Genomic DNA, 19392 nt, shown 5'->3' on the forward strand with positions numbered 1-19392 from the left:
AACCTGTCTCAATAAATTAGCATATCAAGAAAAGGTTCTCTAAACGACCTATTACCCTAATCTTCTGAATCAACTAATTAACTCTAAACACATGCAAAAGATACCTGAGGCTTTTAAAAACTCCCTGCCTGGTTCATTACTCAAAACCCCCATCATGGGTAAGACTAGCGACCTGACAGATGTCAAGAAGGCCATCATTGACACCCTCAAGCAAGAGGGTAAGACCCAGAAAGAAATTTCTCAACAAATAGGCTGTTCCCAGAGTGCTGTATCAAGGCACCTCAATGGTAAGTCTGTTGGAAGGCAAAAATGTGGCAGAAAACGCTGTACAACGAAAAGAGGTGACCGGACCCTGAGGAAGATTGTGGAGAAGGACCGATTCCAGACCTTGGGGAACCTGAGGAAGCAGTGGACTGAGTCTGGTGTGGAAACATCCAGAGCCACCGTGCACAGGCGTGTGCAGGAAATGGGCTACAGGTGCTGCATTTCCCAGGTAAAGCCACTTTTAAACCATAAACAGCGGCAGAAGCGCCTGACCTGGGCTACAGAGAAGCAGCACTGGACTGTTGCTAAGTGGTCCCAAGTACTTTTTTCTGATGAAAGCAAATTTTGCATGTCATTCGGAAATCAAGGTGCCAGAGTCTGGAGGAAGACTGGGGAGAAGGAAATGCCAAAATGCCTGAAGTCCAGTGTCAAGTACCCACAGTCAGTGATGGTGTGGGGTGCCATGTCAGCTGCTGGTGTTGGTCCACTGTGTTTCATCAAGGGCAGGGTCAATGCAGCTAGCTATCAGGAGATTTTGGAGCACTTCATGCTTCCATCGGCTGAAATGCTTTATGGAGATGAAGATTTCATTTTTCAGCACGACCTGGCACCTGCTCACAGTGCCAAAACCACTGGTAAATGGTTTACTGACCATGGTATTACTGTGCTCAATTGGCCTGCCAACTCTCCTGACCTGAACCCCATAGAGAATCTGTGGGATATTGTGAAGAGAAAGTTGAGAGACGCAAGACCCAACACTCTGGATGAGCTTAAGGCCGCTATTGAAGCATCCTGGGCCTCCATAACATCTCAGCAGTGTCACAGGCTGATTGCCTCCATGCCACGCCGCATTGAAGCAGTCATTTCTGCCAAAGGATTCCCGACCAAGTATTGAGTGCATAACTGAACATTATTATTTGATGTTTTTTTTGTTTGTTATTAAAAAACACTTTTATTTGATTGGACGGGTGAAATATGCTAATTTATTGAGACAGGTTTTTTGGGTTATCAGGAGTTGTAGGCCAAAATCATCAGTATTAAAACAATAAAAGACCTGACAAATTTCAGTTGGTGGCTAATGAATCTATAATATATGAAAGTTTAATTGTAATCATTACATTATGGTAAATAATGAAATTTAACACTATATGCTAATTTTTTGAGAAGGACCTGTATACACAGTATATTATATATATATATATATATATAATTGTCTAAGGGGTACTTCCGTCTGTCTGTCCCGGATATTCATTGGTCGCGGCCTCTGTCTGTCATGGATTCCAAGTCGCTGATTGGTCGCGCTAGCTGCCTGTCATGGCTGCCGCGACCAATCAGCGACGGCCACAGTCCGATTAGTCCTTCCCTACTCCCCTGCAGTCACTGCCCGGCGCCTGCTCCATAATCCCCTTCCCCTCCAGTCACCGCTCACACAGGGTTAATGGCGGCGGTAATGGGCCGCGGTGTAACGCATTCCATTACCGCTGCTATTAACCCTGTGTGTCCCCAACTATTTACTCTTGACGCTGCCTATGCAGAATCAATAGTAAAAATATGTCATGTTAAAAATAATTTTAAAAAAACTGCTATACTCACCATCCGTCGCCTTTCACGCTTCTAGCGACGCTACGGTGACCGTTCCATGCAAGCGGCAGGTTCCGGTCCTAGGATGGTATGGCAAAAGGACCTTCCATGACGTCACGGTCATGTGACCGCGATGTCATGGAAGGTCCTTCTCGCAGGACCTGTGATCACATCGCGGTCACATGACCGTGACGTCATGGAAGGTCCTTCGGGCATACCATCCTTGGACCGGAAGCTGACGCCTGCGGTCGTCACGGTCATGTGACCGCGACGTCATCACAGGGCCTGCGCGAGAAGGACCTGCCATGACGTCACGGTCATGTGACCGCGACGTCATCACACCCTGGGACTGGAAGCTGACGCCTGCAGCGCGCACAGGACCAGGACTTCAACGGGCCTTCAGAGGGTGAGTATATGTTTATTTTTTATTTTAGCTCTGTATACTACGTGGCTCTGTGCTGTATACTCCGTCGCTGTGCAATATACTGGCAAAACAGCCACGACCAATCAGCGATGGGCACAGTCCAGCGGAAAAATGGCCACTCCTTCCTCCACGCAGTCAGTGCCCGCTCCATGCTCCCCTCCAGTCAGCACTCACACAGGGTTAATGGCAGCATTGACCGCGGTGTAACGCACTCGGTTAATGCTGCTATTAACCCTGTGTGACATACTTTTTACTATTCATGCTGCATGAATAGTAAAACGATCTAATGTTAAAAATAATAATAAAAAAAATCATTATATACTCACCGTCCGTCGGCCCCCGGATCGACAACAGGCCTTTCCCGCTCACGACGCTCCGGTAACTGTCATGATCTCCATGGCCAGAGAACTAGCATAAGCCTCTATAGGAACAAGCTCTTGGAAGATGTAACTATACTGACCATGAACTAAACCTACCGCATCATCTAGAAGTAGCCAGGTAGCATGTCCTACTTTTTATCCCTATATGCCCAGCGCCGGCCGGAGAACTAAATAATGCTAGCAGAGGGAAATATAAGACCTGACTCACCTCTAGAGAAATGCCCAAAAAAAGGAGACAGAGGCCCCCCACATATATTGGCGGTGATTTTAGAAGAAATAACAAACGCAGCAGGAAAATAGTTTTAGCAAATTTGAGGTCCGCTTTCTAGATAGCAGAAGACAGAAAGCATACTTTCATGGTCAGTAGAAAACCCTAACAAAACACATCCAGAAATTACTTTAGGACTCTGGCATTAACTCATAATACCAGAGTGGCAATTCCTGATCAACAAGAGCTTTCCAGACACAGTAACGAAACTGCAGCTGTGAACTGGAACCAAAATACAAAAACAAAACATGGACGAATGTCCAACTTATCTAGTAGATGTCTGGGAGCAGGAACAAGCACAGAGAGGCTTCTGATAACATTGTTGACCGGCAAGCATCTAACAGAGAAGCCAGGTTATATAGCGACACCCAGATCTAATCAGAACAGGTGAACAGGGAAGATGATGTCACAAGTTCAATTCCACCAGTAGCCACCGGGGGAGCCCAGAATCCAAATTCACAACAGTACCCCCCCCTCAAGGAGGGGGCACCGAACCCTCACCAGAACCACCAGGGCGATCAGGATGGGCCCTATGAAAGGCACGAACCAGATCAGAGGCATGAACATCAGATGCAGTGACCCAAGAATTATCCTCCTGGCCATATCCCTTCCACTTGACCAGATACTGGAGTCTCCGTCTGGAAACACGGGAGTCTAGGATTTTTTCCACAACGTACTCCAACTCACCCTCAACCAACACCGGAGCAGGAGGCTCAACGGAAGGCACAACCGGTGCCTCATACCTGCGCAATAACGACCGATGAAAAACGTTATGAATAGAAAAGGATGCAGGGAGGTCCAAACGGAAGGAAACAGGGTTAAGAATCTCCAATATTTTATACGGACCGATGAACCGAGGCTTAAACTTAGGAGATGAGACCCTCATAGGGACAAAACGAGAAGACAACCACACCAAATCTCCAACACAAAGCCGAGGACCAACACGACGGTGACGGTTGGCAAAAAGCTGAGTCTTCTCCTGGGACAACATTTTGAAAAAACAGGGGCACCAACTCGGAAGAAGAAGGCAATTTGGGCAGGGGAACCAAATGAACCATCTTAGAAAAACGGTCACACACCACCCAGATGACAGACATCTTCTGAGAAACAGGCAGATCTGAAATAAAATCCATCGAGATGTGTGTCCAAGGCCTCTTAGGAATAGGCAAGGGCAACAATAATCCACTAGCCCGAGAACAACAAGGCTTGGCCCGAGCACAAACGTCACAAGACTGCACAAAGCCTCGCACATCTCGTGACAGGGAAGGCCACCAGAAGGATCTTGCCACCAAATCCCTGGTACCAAAAATTCCAGGATGACCTGCCAACGCAGAAGAATGCACCTCAGAGATGACTTTACTGGTCCAATCATCAGGAACAAACAGCCTATCAGGCGGACAACGATCCGGTCTATCCGCCTGAAACTCCTGCAAGGCCCGCCGCAGGTCTGGAGAAACGGCTGACAAAATAACTCCATCCTTAAGGATACCTGTGGGCTCAGAGTTGCCAGGTGAATCAGGCTCAAAACTCCTAGAAAGGGCATCCGCCTTAACATTCTTAGAACCTGGTAGGTACGATACCACAAAATTAAACCGAGAAAAAAATAATGACCAGCGCGCCTGTCTAGGATTCAGGCGCCTGGCGGTCTCAAGATAAATCAAATTTTTGTGGTCAGTCAATACCACCACCTGATGTCTGGCCCCCTCGAGCCAATGGCGCCACTCCTCAAACGCCCACTTCATGGCCAAAAGCTCCCGATTCCCAACATCATAATTCCGCTCAGCGGGCGAAAATTTACGGGAAAAGAAGGCACAAGGCCTCATCACGGCGCAGTCAGAACTTTTCTGCGACAACACTGCCCCAGCTCCGATCTCAGAAGCGTCGACCTCAACCTGAAAAGGAAGAGTCACATCAGGCTGACGCAACACAGGGGCAGAAGAAAAACAGCGCTTAAGCTCCTGAAAGGCCTCCACAGCATCAGGGGACCAATTAGCAACATCAGCACCCTGTCTAGTCAAATCGGTCAATGGCTTAACGACATCCGAAAAACCAGAAATAAATCGACGATAAAAGTTGGCAAAGCCCAAAAATTTCTGAAGACTTTTAAGAGAAGAGGGCTGCGTCCAATCACAAATAGCTTGAACCTTGACAGGATCCATCTCAATGGAAGAGGGAGAAAAAATATATCCCAAAAAGGAAATTCTCTGAACCCCAAAAACGCACTTAGAACCCTTGACACACAGAGAATTAGACCGCAAAACCTGAAAAACCCTCTTAACTTGCCGGACATGAGAGTCCCAGTCATCCGAAAAAATCAGAATATCATCCAGATACACTATCATAAATTTATCCAAAAAATCGCGGAAAATATCATGCATAAAGGACTGGAAGACTGAAGGGGCATTAGAAAGACCAAAAGGCATCACCAAATACTCAAAGTGGCCCTCGGGCGTATTAAATGCGGTTTTCCACTCATCCCCCTGCCTGATCCGCACCAAATTATACGCCCCACGGAGATCAATCTTAGAGAACCACTTGGCCCCCTTTATGCGAGCAAACAAATCAGTCAGCAACGGCAATGGGTATTGATATTTAACCGTGATTTTATTCAAAAGCCGATAATCAATACATGGTCTCAAAGAGCCGTCTTTTTTTGACACAAAGAAAAAACCGGCTCCTAAGGGAGATGACGATGGACGAATATGTCCCTTTTCCAAGGACTCCTTTATATATTCTCGCATAGCAGTATGTTCAGGCACAGACAGATTAAATAAACGACCCTTTGGGTATTTACTACCCGGAATTAAATCTATAGCACAATCGCACTCACGGTGCGGAGGTAGTGAACCCAGCTTGGGTTCTTCAAAGACGTCACGATAATCAGACAGGAACTCAGGGATTTCAGAGGGAATAGATGATGAAATGGACACCAAAGGTACGTCCCCATCAGTCCCCTTACATCCCCAGCTCAACACAGACATAGCTCTCCAGTCAAGGACTGGGTTGTGAGACTGCAGCCATGGCAATCCCAGCACCAAATCATCATGTAGATTATACAGCACCAGAAAACGAATAGTCTCCTGGTGATCCGGATTAATACACATAGTCACTTGTGTCCAGTATTGTGGTTTATTATTAGCCAATGGGGTGGAGTCAATCCCCTTCAGAGGAATAAGAGTTTCCAAAGGCTCTAAATCATACCCACAACGATTGGCAAAGGACCAATCCATAAGACTCAAAGCGGCGCCAGAGTCGATATAGGCGTCAGTAGTAATAGATGACAAAGAGCAAATCAGGGTCACAGACAAAATAAATTTAGACTGTAAAGTGCCAATGGAAACGGATTTATCAAGCTTTTTAGTACGCTTAGAGCATGCTGATATAACATGAGTAGAATCCCCACAATAGAAACACAACCCATTTTTCCGTCTAAAATTCTGCCGCTCGCTTCTGGACAGAATTCTATCACACTGCATGCTTTCTGGCGTCTTCTCAGTGGACACCGCCAGATGGTGCACTGGTTTGCGCTCCCGCAGACGCCTATCGATCTGAATGGCCATTGTCATGGACTCATTCAGACCCGCAGGCACAGGGAACCCCACCATAACATCCTTAATGGCATCAGAGAGACCCTCTCTGAAAGTAGCCGCCAAGGCACACTCATTCCACTGAGTAAGCACAGACCATTTACGGAATCTTTGGCAGTAAATTTCAGCTTCATCTTGCCCCTGCGATAGGGACATCAAAGTTTTTTCTGCCTGAAGTTCCAAATGAGGTTCCTCATACAGCAAGCCCAAGGCCAAAAAAAACGCATCCACATTGCGCAACGCAGGATCCCCTGGTGCCAATGCAAAAGCCCAGTCTTGAGGGTCGCCGCGGAGCAAGGAAATCACAATCCCAACCTGCTGTGCAGGGTCTCCAGCAGAACGAGATTTCAGGGACAAAAATAGCTTACAATTATTTCTAAAATTCTGAAAGCTAGATCTATTCCCTGAGAAGAATTCCGGCAAAGGAATTCTCGGCTCAGATACCGGAGCATGAATAATAAAATCTTGCAAATTTTGTACTTTCGTGGTGAGATTATTCAAACCTGCAGTTACACTCTGAAGATCCATTATTAACAGGTGAACACAAAGCCATTCAAAGATTATAAGGAGAGAGAAAAAAAAGAAAGACTGCAGCATAGACAGACTGGCAAGTGATCCAATTAAGAGCACAGAGAAAAAAAAAAAAAAAAAAAAAAAACTCTCAGCAGACTTCTTATTTCTCTCCTTTCTCAGCCAAGGATTTTAACCCTTTAGTGGGCCGGTCAAACTGTCATGATCTCCATGGCCAGAGAACTAGCATAAGCCTCTATAGGAACAAGCTCTTGGAAGATGTAACTATACTGACCATGAACTAAACCTACCGCATCATCTAGAAGTAGCCAGGTAGCATGTCCTACTTTTTATCCCTATATGCCCAGCGCCGGCCGGAGAACTAAATAATGCTAGCAGAGGGAAATATAAGACCTGACTCACCTCTAGAGAAATGCCCAAAAAAAGGAGACAGAGGCCCCCCACATATATTGGCGGTGATTTTAGAAGAAATAACAAACGCAGCAGGAAAATAGTTTTAGCAAATTTGAGGTCCGCTTTCTAGATAGCAGAAGACAGAAAGCATACTTTCATGGTCAGTAGAAAACCCTAACAAAACACATCCAGAAATTACTTTAGGACTCTGGCATTAACTCATAATACCAGAGTGGCAATTCCTGATCAACAAGAGCTTTCCAGACACAGTAACGAAACTGCAGCTGTGAACTGGAACCAAAATACAAAAACAAAACATGGACGAATGTCCAACTTATCTAGTAGATGTCTGGGAGCAGGAACAAGCACAGAGAGGCTTCTGATAACATTGTTGACCGGCAAGCATCTAACAGAGAAGCCAGGTTATATAGCGACACCCAGATCTAATCAGAACAGGTGAACAGGGAAGATGATGTCACAAGTTCAATTCCACCAGTAGCCACCGGGGGAGCCCAGAATCCAAATTCACAACAGGTAACCAATCTATGCTGCGATCTTGAGAGATGATTACATAGCGGTCTCGCCAGACCGCTACGTCATCGTCTCGCGAGACCTCAATGCACTCTTGAGACCGGAGCGCATGAGCAGCGTTGGTAAGCTGACGCGTGCACCGCACACAGGGCCAGGACTTCAACGGGCCTTCGGAGGGTGAGTATATGTTTATTTTTTAGTTTAACTCTGTTAATACGTGGCTCTGTGCTGTATACTCCGTCGCTGTGCAATATACTATGTGGCTGGGCAATATATTACATATCTGGGCAATATCCTATGTGACTGGGCAATATACTACGTGGGTGGGCAATATACTACGTACGTGGCTGGGCAATATACTACGTCACTGGGCAATATACTACGTGACTGGGCAATATACTACGTGGCTGGGCAATATATTACGTACGTGGCTGGGCAATATACTACATGACTGGGCAATATACTACGTGACTGGGCAATATACTATGTGACTGGGCAATGTACTACGTGGCTGGGCAATATACTACGTGGACATGCATATTCGCAACGCTCCGGTAACCGGTCCATGCTGTGATCTCGCGAGATGATGACGTAGCGGTCTCGCGAGATCGCTACGTCATCATCTCGCGAGACCGCAATGCACTCTTCAGACCGGAGCGCGAGGAGCATCAGTAACCAGCCGCTTCGATCCGGGGCCAACGGACGGTGAGTATGTAACTATTTTTTATTTTAATTCTTTTTTTTAACAGGGATATGGTGCATACTACGTGACTAGCCAATATACTATGTGCCTGTGCTGTATACTACCTGGCTCTGTGCTGTATACTATTTGACTGGGCAATATACTACGTGGCTGGGCAATATACTACGTGACTGGGCAATATACTACGTGGCTGGGCAATATATTACGTGGCTGGGCAATATACTATGTGGCTGGGCAATATACTACGTGGCTGGGCAATATACTATGTGGCTGGGCAATATACTATGTGGCTGGGCAATATACTACGTGGCTGGGCAATATACTACGTGGCTGGGCAATATACTATGTGGCTGGGCAATATACTATGTGGCTGGGCAATATACTACGTGGCTGGGCAATATACTACGTGGCTGGGCAATATACTACGTGGCTGGGCAATATACTATGTGGCTGGGGAATATACTACGTGGCTGGGCAATATACTACGTGGCTGGGCAATATACTACGTGGCTGGGCAATATACTACGTGGCTGGGCAATATACTATGTGGCTGGGCAATATACTACGTGGCTGGGCAATATACTACAAGGCTGGGCAATATACTACGTGGCTGGGCAATATACTACGTGGCTGGGCAATAGCATATTCTAGAAAACCCGATGCGTTAGAATCGGGCCACCATCTAGTATATATATATATATATATATACCGTATATATTTCTTAAATACATACATGTTTAAATTGAAAATGGGATGATTACAAATAAAGCCATGATATAGATAGATTTACCATAATCATGTAAAGTAAATTATAAACATCAAATGCAAAGAAGGTTCCATGACTGTGCCAGTGCAAAAGAAAAGTGTAATGCAATGTCAAACAGGGATAATCAGTCACATGAGGGTCACAAGCAAATGCAAATAGCATAAATTGATCCCACATAGATAAAGGATATAAAATGCTTAGTGCAATAAACAGATATGATAAATATATCATGAAATAATAAACATGACTATAAGGATCCCATACAAACAAAATTCTCATGTGTCCCAGTAACAACTGCCATCTCCTATCTTAGTAACGTAAAAACCTATTTATACTGAATACAAATTTTTACCTGGGAATTGAGAATTTTGATAATGAAATAGCAGTCCTGGCAGAGAAAGAAGCTAATTTCTCTGATAAGATATATTACAAAGTTTCTAATTTTTATCTGATTCATAAAATGAAAAATTTAAATGAAGGTTACTATGTAAATGCTATTGTCAATCAACCCCTTTACCCCTGATTTTTTTTCGGGACATATTGTACTTCATGATAGTGGTAACATTTCTTTGATATGACATATTTATTTGTGAAAAAAAAACTGAAATTTGGCCAAAATTTCCAAATTTTCTAACCTTGTGATTTAAGGGTATGAAAATTAAGAGATATGTTACAAACATACTTAATAAGTAACATTTCCCGCATGTCTACTTTACAAGATTCAGCACAATTTTTGAACTGACAATTTTTTTGTTAGGAAGTTATAAGGGTTAAAAGTTGACCAACGATTTCTCATTTTTAAACAAAATTTACAAAACCATTTTTTTAGGGATCACGTCACATTTGAAGTCACTTTGAAGGGTCTATATGATAGAAAATACTCCAAAGTGACACCATTCTAAAAACTGCACTCCCCAAGGTGCTCAAAACCACATTCAAGAAGTTTATTAACCCTTCATGTCCCTCACATGAATTAGCATAATCTAACCAGTGAAAGAGACATGAGCCCATGTATAGGTGTTGATACTTTGTACCGTGCGGCATGGGTTACCAGACTTGAGTTGACAACCGCGCAACTGTATTGGGGCCACTAAAATGATCGTACGCCCATCAGGTTTTGGGCACTTTGGGTTGCCCTCAAACATGTATGTTAATCACATGTATTATTATTATTATTATTATTATTATTATTAATTTATATAGCACCATTAATTCCATGGTGCTGTACATGAGAAAGGGGTTACATACAGAATTATAAATATCGTTTACAGTAAACAAGTTTACAATGACAGACTGGTACAGAGGGGAGAGGACCCTGTCCTTGCGGACTTACATTCTATGGAGTAGTGGGGAAGAGACAGAAGGTAGGGGCGAGGTGGCATCTCTGGCGATGTTGAGGCGGCACAATGGTTATTGCAGGCTGTAGGCTTTCTTGAAGAGATGAGTTTTCAGGTTCCGTCTGAAGGAGCCGAGGGTGGTGGATAGTCGGACGTGTTGAGGCATGGAATTCCAGAGGATGGGGGACATGTATCTAGCCTTTTGTTTAAATTGGCAGGATATGTGGGGGTAAATTATCATCTCCTCTGGCTGGAAGGAGCCTTTGTGTTTCCATATTTATGGAACATAACCGTCCATCAATCCAGCTTTGTTGCAAATGTGGCAAGCTTTATGGATTTAGCTCTCTAACTAAATAAAGCGTGAATTATCAGGCTTCTTGAGTTCTATGAACCTTTCTTACTTCATCTGCACAAGCGTAATGTTCTGGGCATATTTGTAGATATGGCGCAGGCGCAAACTACTTAGTTCTTTACAACTTTACCTTCACAGAAGTAATCGTTTATCAATTCGGCGCCGTTGCAATTGGGACAATCCTCATGGATATGTGCGAACCATTAAGCCTTTTTTTCTTAGTGCTTATCTATGCAGACATGACTTATTTAGTGTATCTGCAATCACGGCGCAAAACCAGTTTGACATCTATGTTACTATGGCAACCGCTGAGATTCCATTCATTATCATGCAGCCAGACCAGTCAGACCAGCTTTTGTTTTGACTGTGCAGCTGCAAGGGGTAGGATCGCTTTGCCAGTTCAGCATCCATGTGACTATGGTAACTGCTCAGACTGCATTCATTATCATGCAGCCAGACCAGTCTGGCTCTGACTACGCAGATGCAAGGGGTATGACTGCTAATCCGGAAGTGGACTCCGGCTTATGCACTCTGTGAAGGAACCACAGGCCAGCATGTTCTCACAAATGGTAACTATTACCTCTGATTATTTGACTATAAAAGAGCAGGGTTGGACTTTCTATTCCACACTTCCTCTGATGAAGACGCTTGTGTAGCGTCGATACGCGTGGGGCTTCTTCTCCCCCCAGCACAAGCACCTTATCTTCTACTGCTGCACTTATGCTTGGTCCTTCCCTGATCTTGGGATTTTGGACTGCGGTGCTTGCTAGGTTCCCTGGTCTTTGATGATACGTTTCACCATCTTGCAACCTCCATCCCTGTATGGTAATGCCTGGCAGACATGTCAGGGGTGAGGGTCTGATATTTGATTTGCGCTATTTGATATAATCTGCACGATACTTGTGGAAATATTGCCGATGGTGAACGGGCATTTATTACTATATATGTTGTCGAGGGTATATCTTTCCTCCTGTTGATATATTTGGTATTAAGGGGTGTTTAGCAGGTGTCGAAACCGTTATCCCTTTTGGGGTTATTGGTGTTTAGACCCATACAGTATAATTGGTAGCAGATATATGTGTATTATTCTGTGCATATATGTATTTTTGTACTTTTTCTATGGTTAACACACTTTATATACATAAGATAAACTTGCTGTAAGGTGCTTGTGGGTATTTGGTTCCATTTGTCTGGGGGGGGTTGCACATAGCCTACTAGCTCTGTGTATGCCTTTTGGTTTTTAAATGTTTTTAAATGTATGTCTTACCTTGCTGTGTGTATTAATAAAGTAAAGATTTTTTCATGGTGATCCCATTGATATGCATATCTATTTTCTTGTTCAAATTCAATTGCTTTTTATATGCATGTGGCTGATCCCTGACTAAAATTATTTCTGTGGTGCCCGCTATTTCCTTTGTACACAGAGACATGAGACCACCCGCAGATCTTACCCATATCTTTGTCCATAGGGATACCCACGCGCCCCAATGCGCGTTTCACAACAGCATCCTCAGGGGGCAGAGTGACTGATAATTTCTCCTGAGCATGATGATACTCCATATGAGGGAGAAAACCATTTTTTGGGCACATGGCAGCTTGGAAGGGAAGATGCCGCATTTGACTAATTGAATACAAAATATGATGGAACAATTGGTGGACATCATGTCACGTTTGGAGAGCCTCTGATGTGTCTAAACAGTGAAAATCCCCCAAAAGTGACACTATTTTGGAAAATGGACCCCTCGGGGACCTGATCTAGATGTGGGGTGAGGACATTAAACCCTCAGGTCCTTTAAAGAATTTTATAACGTTGAGCTGTAAAAACAAAGAAAATAAAATTTTCCCCACAAATATGTTTTTAGCACAAAATATTGCATTTTACTAAGGGTAATAGGAGAAATTGCACCATAAAATTTGTTGTGCAATTTCTCCTGAGTACGCTGAGTACACACTTCAGGGCTCGGAAGGGAAGAAGCTTCATTTGACTTTTTGAACGTGTGGTGAGCACCTTGAACCCCCAGGTGCTTCACAAAAGTTTATAACATTGAGCCGTGAATATAAAAAAAAATCACATTTTCCACACAAAAATGTAATTTTGGCCCTAGATTTTGCATTTTCATAAGGGTAACAGGAGAAATTGTGCCATACAATCATAAAATTTGTTGTGCTATTTCTCCTGAGTACACTGATACCTCATATGTGGGGGAATACTACTTTTGAGGCACAGTGCAAAGCTCAGAAGGGAAGAGGTACCATATTGGAGTTCAAACTTTGCTGGAATGGATTGAGGGTGCCATGTCACATTGGCAGAGCCCCTGAGGTGCCAGAACAACAGAAACACCCTATATGTGAACTCATTTTACAAGCTACACTCCCCAATTAATTCCTCTAGGGCAGGGGTGTCAAACTGCATTCCTTGAGGGCTGCAAACAGGTCATGTTTTCAGGATTTCCTTGTATTGCACAGATGATAATTTAATCACCTGCAGAGAATGATTCCAGCACTTTGTGCAATGCTAAGGAAATCTTGAAAACACACATGGTTTGCGGCCCTCGAGGAATGCAGTTTGACACCCCTGCTCTAGGGGTACACTGATGATATTGACACCACAAGTGCCTCACAGAATTTTAAACCACTGAGTGGTGATGAAAGAAGAAATTACATTTTTACCACTAAAATATTGTTTAGCCCCAAGTTTTGAATTTTTCTAAAGGCTAATGGGATATTTTTTTTACAACAAACTGTAGTGCATTTTTTCCTGAGTGCGCCAATACCCTACATGTAATTGGGAAATAATTTTCAGGCACAGTGCAAAGCTCAGAAGGCAAGGAACGCCAGATTTTACTATTATGGTTTGCAGGTGCCATGACCCACCAGAAAAGTACATGAGGTCCCAGAAAAACAGAACCCCCCATAAGCAACCCCATTTTACAAACTACACCTCTCAATTAATTCATCTAGTGGTGTAGTAATCATATTGACACCATGGATGTGTCAAAGAATGTTATACCATTGGGCAGTTATGAAAAAATAATATTTTTACCATCAAATTTTAGATTTAGCTCCAGATTTTACATTTTCACAAAAGAAGTGAATAAGAAAGGCACCAACATATGTCCCACAATGTCTACTGAACGTGGCAATACCCCATATGTGGCTGTACAGCACTACCTAGTCATACGGAGAGAATGAGGAGGAAGGAAGCGCTATTTGCCTCCTGGAGCGCAGACTTTCCTAGAACACTTTGCGGACTCCATATACAGAGCCCCTAATTTCTAGAAGAGCAGAATCTCCCAACAAGTTACCCCATTTTGGAAACTATACCCCTTGGGGAATTTATCTACAGATGTAGTGACGATTTTGACTCCATGGGTATTTTCCAGAAACAAGCAGCAATGAATGTTGCCGAGTGAAAATTGCAAACTGCCATTGTAATGACCAGTATGCTGTAGTGACAATTATGTTGCAGTCACCAGTATGTTGCAATCACCATTGCGTTGCAGTCACCAGTAAGTTATGCCCAACCCGTGCTTCTGGAGGCATGCACCTTCAGTGCCCAAGGGTCCTGGTCATTGCAGTAATATTGTTCTCCTCTAGGGAGGAGTGATGTTACGTTTGGAGGCAAAGAAGGACAACTGAATCAAGGTATCACAAGCATGCAACACATTTCTCACTCTAGGCCGCCAGGGGGAGCTCTGCTCCTATAAGGGCACTCTTCACACTTAGGTAAAACTGGTTGCCTGGGGAGGAAGCTAGTTAGTTGCTGGCTGAGCTTCGCTCAGGTAGTTGGTCCCTGACAGGGGTGGGATCCTGTCAGAGGACGAGACAGAAGGACACGGAGCTGTTCCTGCCCTGAGTGCGGCAGCTTCTAGAAAGAGACATTGAAGGAGAACTGTATTGTAGAGAGGGTGAAGAGGTCATAGCAAAGGAGTGGATATCAGAGGAGTTGTGCCCTACACAGGCTGCCTCCTTCTGAGGCGCAGGATCCCGGTAGCCGGAACACCGAGGGAGCAACGATCCTTTATGCCTTGTTCCAGAGAGGGCAGGACAGCTAATTTCACGTTACCTGTCCGCCCCTACAACCAGGTGGCAAGGTGGCACCCCTTAGAGGCTGGGGCATGATAGAGTTCTATCCATCTGGGGGACAGAGAGACATCACATCTGTAAAATCTTCAACAGTTGTTTGGACCTTATGAGAAGCTTAGCAGTAAAGTACTACAAAACACGGCACTAGAGGAAGGCTACTGATTTCTACCTGGACAAGGGGACTCTGGACTTGCCTCCAAACCGGCTGGACTCTGCCTGCCCTGTGGTCTGTGCTCTGGACTGTGGATGCTGAAACCTTCAGTAAAAGGTAAAGAGACTGTAACCAACCTTGTGTCCTTGTTCTTCACTGCGCCTCTCACCGTTCACCATCTACACACTGGGAAGCCCTAGGGACATACTTCACCTGTGGGAAGGTATACCATCTAGTTGCCATAACATCACCCCAGTGGACCCCTTAAAGCAGCGTAGGTCACCCCAACCAAATACCACAGGTGGCATCACAAGCATTATCCCTTTAAAGACCTTTCCCTTTAATACAGACATCCCAAGGGCCATGGACCGGGTCAGCCACCGTGACATCCCTCTGAGAACCGAAGGACCCAGTACCGAGTACCCCTCTGCCCACGGTGGCGCTCCACACCCGTAAGTTAGGCGGGCTCTCATCACTTCACAAATGCCAAACGTGGATGCAATATGTGGTTTAGGTACACTGTGGGGCACAGAATGGTGGAATTTGGATTTGGGAGCGGAGAATTTGCTGAATTTCATTTGGTGGGTGAGGAGCCATTTCGCTTTTCCAGAGCCTGTGTGCTACTAGTAATGTGGAAGCCCCTTATATTTCCGTTAATAGATGACAGATCTGAGCGAGGGCTTGCTTTTTTTGTGGATTGAGTTTAAGCATTTATTTGGAACATTTTACATAACATTTAGGATCACATTTACCCGGTGCTTTACATTGAGCACTTACTTTAGGGTTTCCATCTAAATCTCTGAGTGACATGACAGATGAAACCCTGAGGGATCCATTCACTATAATGAGGCAGCAGAGTTACTCAGGACTCCATATGCCCTCTGTTCAGAGGTGTCTTTCTTTTCAGAAGTGCAGAAAACTGTGGCCAACGGCACTTTTATGCAATCCTAAAAAGATGGACACCGTCAGATCACAGGTCATATGGCATCTACAGTGTCTCCATCTGCCTCATTATAGGAAGTCTTCAGCCCGAGCTTCCATCTGAATCACGTATTTCAAAGATTTACACGGAAACCCCGATGCAAGCACTCAGCGCAGAGCACAGGATAAATGTGCGCCATGCCTTACTGTGATCTTTAGGAGGCAGAATTGGTTTTATGTATTTTTTCCTCCATTCCTCATGTGGTATAAGTGATTAGACAACTTTATTTTTCAGGTCAGTGCGATTACAATGATGCTAGATTTATATATGGCTTTTATGTTCAGCTGCTGTGAAACACTAAAAGACGCTTTTTATTGCAAAAAGTAGTTTTTGCATCACCACCACATTTTGAGAGCTATAATTTTTCCATGTTTGGGCCCACAGTTATGTGACGGCTTGTTTTTTGCAGGACGAGTTGACGTTTTTATTGGTACCATTTTCGGGCACATGACATTTTTTGATCGCTTTCTATTCTGATTTTTGGGAGGCAAAATGAACAAAAACAGCAATTCAGGATTTTGGGGGGGTTATGCAATTCTGTGTGTGGTAAAATTGATAAGGCAGTTTTATTCTTCGGGTCAGTACGATTACAGCGATACCTCATTTATATCGATTTTTATGCTTTGGCGCTTTTACACAATAAAAACTGTTTTATAGAAAAAATAATTATTTTTGCATCACTTTATTCTGAGAGCTATAACTTCTTTATTTTTCCGATGATTGAGCTGTATGGTGACTTGTTTTTTTCGGAACAAGAAGACATCTTCAGCGGTACCATGTTTATTTATATCCGTCTTTTTTATTCCATTTTATTCCACTTTTTGTTCATGGTATGATGATAAAGCATTGTTTTTGCTTTGTGTTTTATTTTTTTTTCATGATATTCTCTAAATGGGTTAACTAGTGGGACATCTTTATAGGTCGGGTCATTGCAGATGCCAAATATGTGTACTTTTATTGCTTATATATTTTTTCATTCAAATATTTATTAATAGATACAATATCTGTGGATATATATATTTTTTTATATATTTTTACAATTATGTTTACAAATTTTAAAAAAACAAACACTTTTTTAAACTTTTTTACTTTATCCTTCTATGGGACTATTATTTTCTGCAGGCTGATCACTTCTACAACATGGGGATGCAGCAGCATCCCCATGCTGTAGAAACTGTCAGCTCTGCACTCACAGAGAAACTTGCTGACACTGCACATGATCAGCAAGTTTCCTGACTCTTGTGACCCGGACGTTATCATGACGACATCGGGTCACCATAGCAATGATTAGGACCTCGCGTCACATGGGCTGTCATACTATAATGCATCCCCCATAGCCCTAAATATACTATAATGCATCTCCCATAGCCCTCCATATACTATAGAGCACCCCCATATACAATACAGCCAATACAGCACTACCCCCATATACAGCACAGCACCCCTATATGCAGCACAGCATCCCTATATACAATACAGCACAGCACCCCCTATATGCAGCACTGCACCCCCATATACAGCACAGCATCCCCATATACAGTACCCCTATATACAATACAGCACCCCTGTATACAATATAGCACCCCACATATACAGCACAGCATTCACATATACAGCACAGCACCTCCACATACAGCACAGCACCCCCATATACAGCACCCCCATATACAGCACAGCACCCCCATATACAATACAGCACAGTACCGCCATATACAGCACCCCCGATATAAAGCACAGCACCCCTATATACAATACAGCACCCTCATATACAGCACAGCACCCCCATATACAGCACAGCAACCCCAAATACAGCAATCCCATTTATGGCACAACACCCCCATATACAGCACAGCACCCCCATTTACAGCACAGCCCCTCCCATATACAGCTCCTCTATATACAATTCAGCACAGGACCCCCATATACAGCACAAGACCCCCATATACAGCACAGGACCCCTCATATACAGCACAGGACCCCTGTATACAGCACCCCTCATATACAGCACAGCACCCCCTACATAGAGCAAAGCACCCCCATGTACAGCACAGCACCCCTCATATACAGCACCCCCACACACAGCACAGCACCCCCCACATAGAGCACAACCACATATAGCACAGCATCCCCCATATACACCACAGCACCCCCTATATACAGCATAGCACCCCCATATACAGCACCTGGAGTGGATGAACACAGACACAGTTACTTGATGCAGAGAGGTAGAATGACTCACAGATGGACCAATCATTCACACTCCCTGGCTGGAGAGGGCAGATGCAGAGGAGGCAGAGTCAATTGCTGCTGTATTGAAAGTGAAAGTGCAATCAGGCAGCCTACTCCATCCCAAGTCCTGACCACAGCTTGCTCTTCTGACTCACTGACAACACACAGGAATCCACGAAGGAGCAGGGCACCAAGTTATCTGCCTGCAGGGGTGGCACTGCGCTGCCGCCCCCTGTCTTCATAGACTTTACTGCCGCCTGAGGCAAAGTGCTCAACTGGCCTCATTATAAGTGCGCCCCGGACAGGGAAACCGATGGGCGGAGCTAGTGACACGCATCCGGTTTGCTCAAGTAAAATGCCCCTGTAAGAGATTGACAGTGGCATTTATCATTTAATAGCTGCGGGTGGATCCCGATTCCACCAGATGTTGTTAGAGGCACATGTCAGCTGATCAAATCAGCTGTCGTGCCAGAAAAGATGCGGGCTCAGTGCTGGAGCAAGCATCAAAGGGGGAGACATGACATATGATGTGTATATATATATATATATATATATATATATATATATATGTTGTGAAGGGGTTAAAAATTCTATTGTACATACTATTGCAATTTTTCATGAAATGTGGGAAAGGACAGATTAACCCCGCGTCCCTGCAGATCGGGTGAAAGGGTTAACTCCAATCTCACCCGATCTGCAGAGACAGGGGGAGTGGTGCTTCAGCCCAGGGGGGGTGGCTTCACCCCCCCGTGGCTACGATCGCTCTGATTGGCTGTTGAAAGTGAAACTGCCAATCAGAGCGATTTGTAATATTTCACCTAAAAAAC

General features: G+C 44.3%; 1 protein-coding gene across 2 annotated transcripts in view; it reads left to right on the forward strand.

Annotated features, from left to right (window-relative positions):
* Positions 1–11536: 11536 nt before the first annotated feature.
* The window catches only part of ANXA10 (annexin A10), a 169343-nt gene continuing 161487 nt past the window's right edge, over positions 11537–19392 (forward strand). The window contains exon 1 of one of the 2 annotated variants that reach the window (XM_077279471.1): positions 11537–11686. In XM_077279471.1, coding sequence (XP_077135586.1) covers positions 11642–11686 — 45 coding nt within the window. In that variant the 5' untranslated portion in view covers positions 11537–11641. Of the gene's footprint in view, positions 11687–11943; positions 11968–19392 lie in introns of those variants that run through there. The other variant, XM_077279472.1, reaches the window with a different exon arrangement.

This window comes from Ranitomeya variabilis, chromosome 1, assembly GCF_051348905.1.
Source record: "Ranitomeya variabilis isolate aRanVar5 chromosome 1, aRanVar5.hap1, whole genome shotgun sequence".
NCBI classification, from domain to species: domain Eukaryota; kingdom Metazoa; phylum Chordata; class Amphibia; order Anura; family Dendrobatidae; genus Ranitomeya; species Ranitomeya variabilis.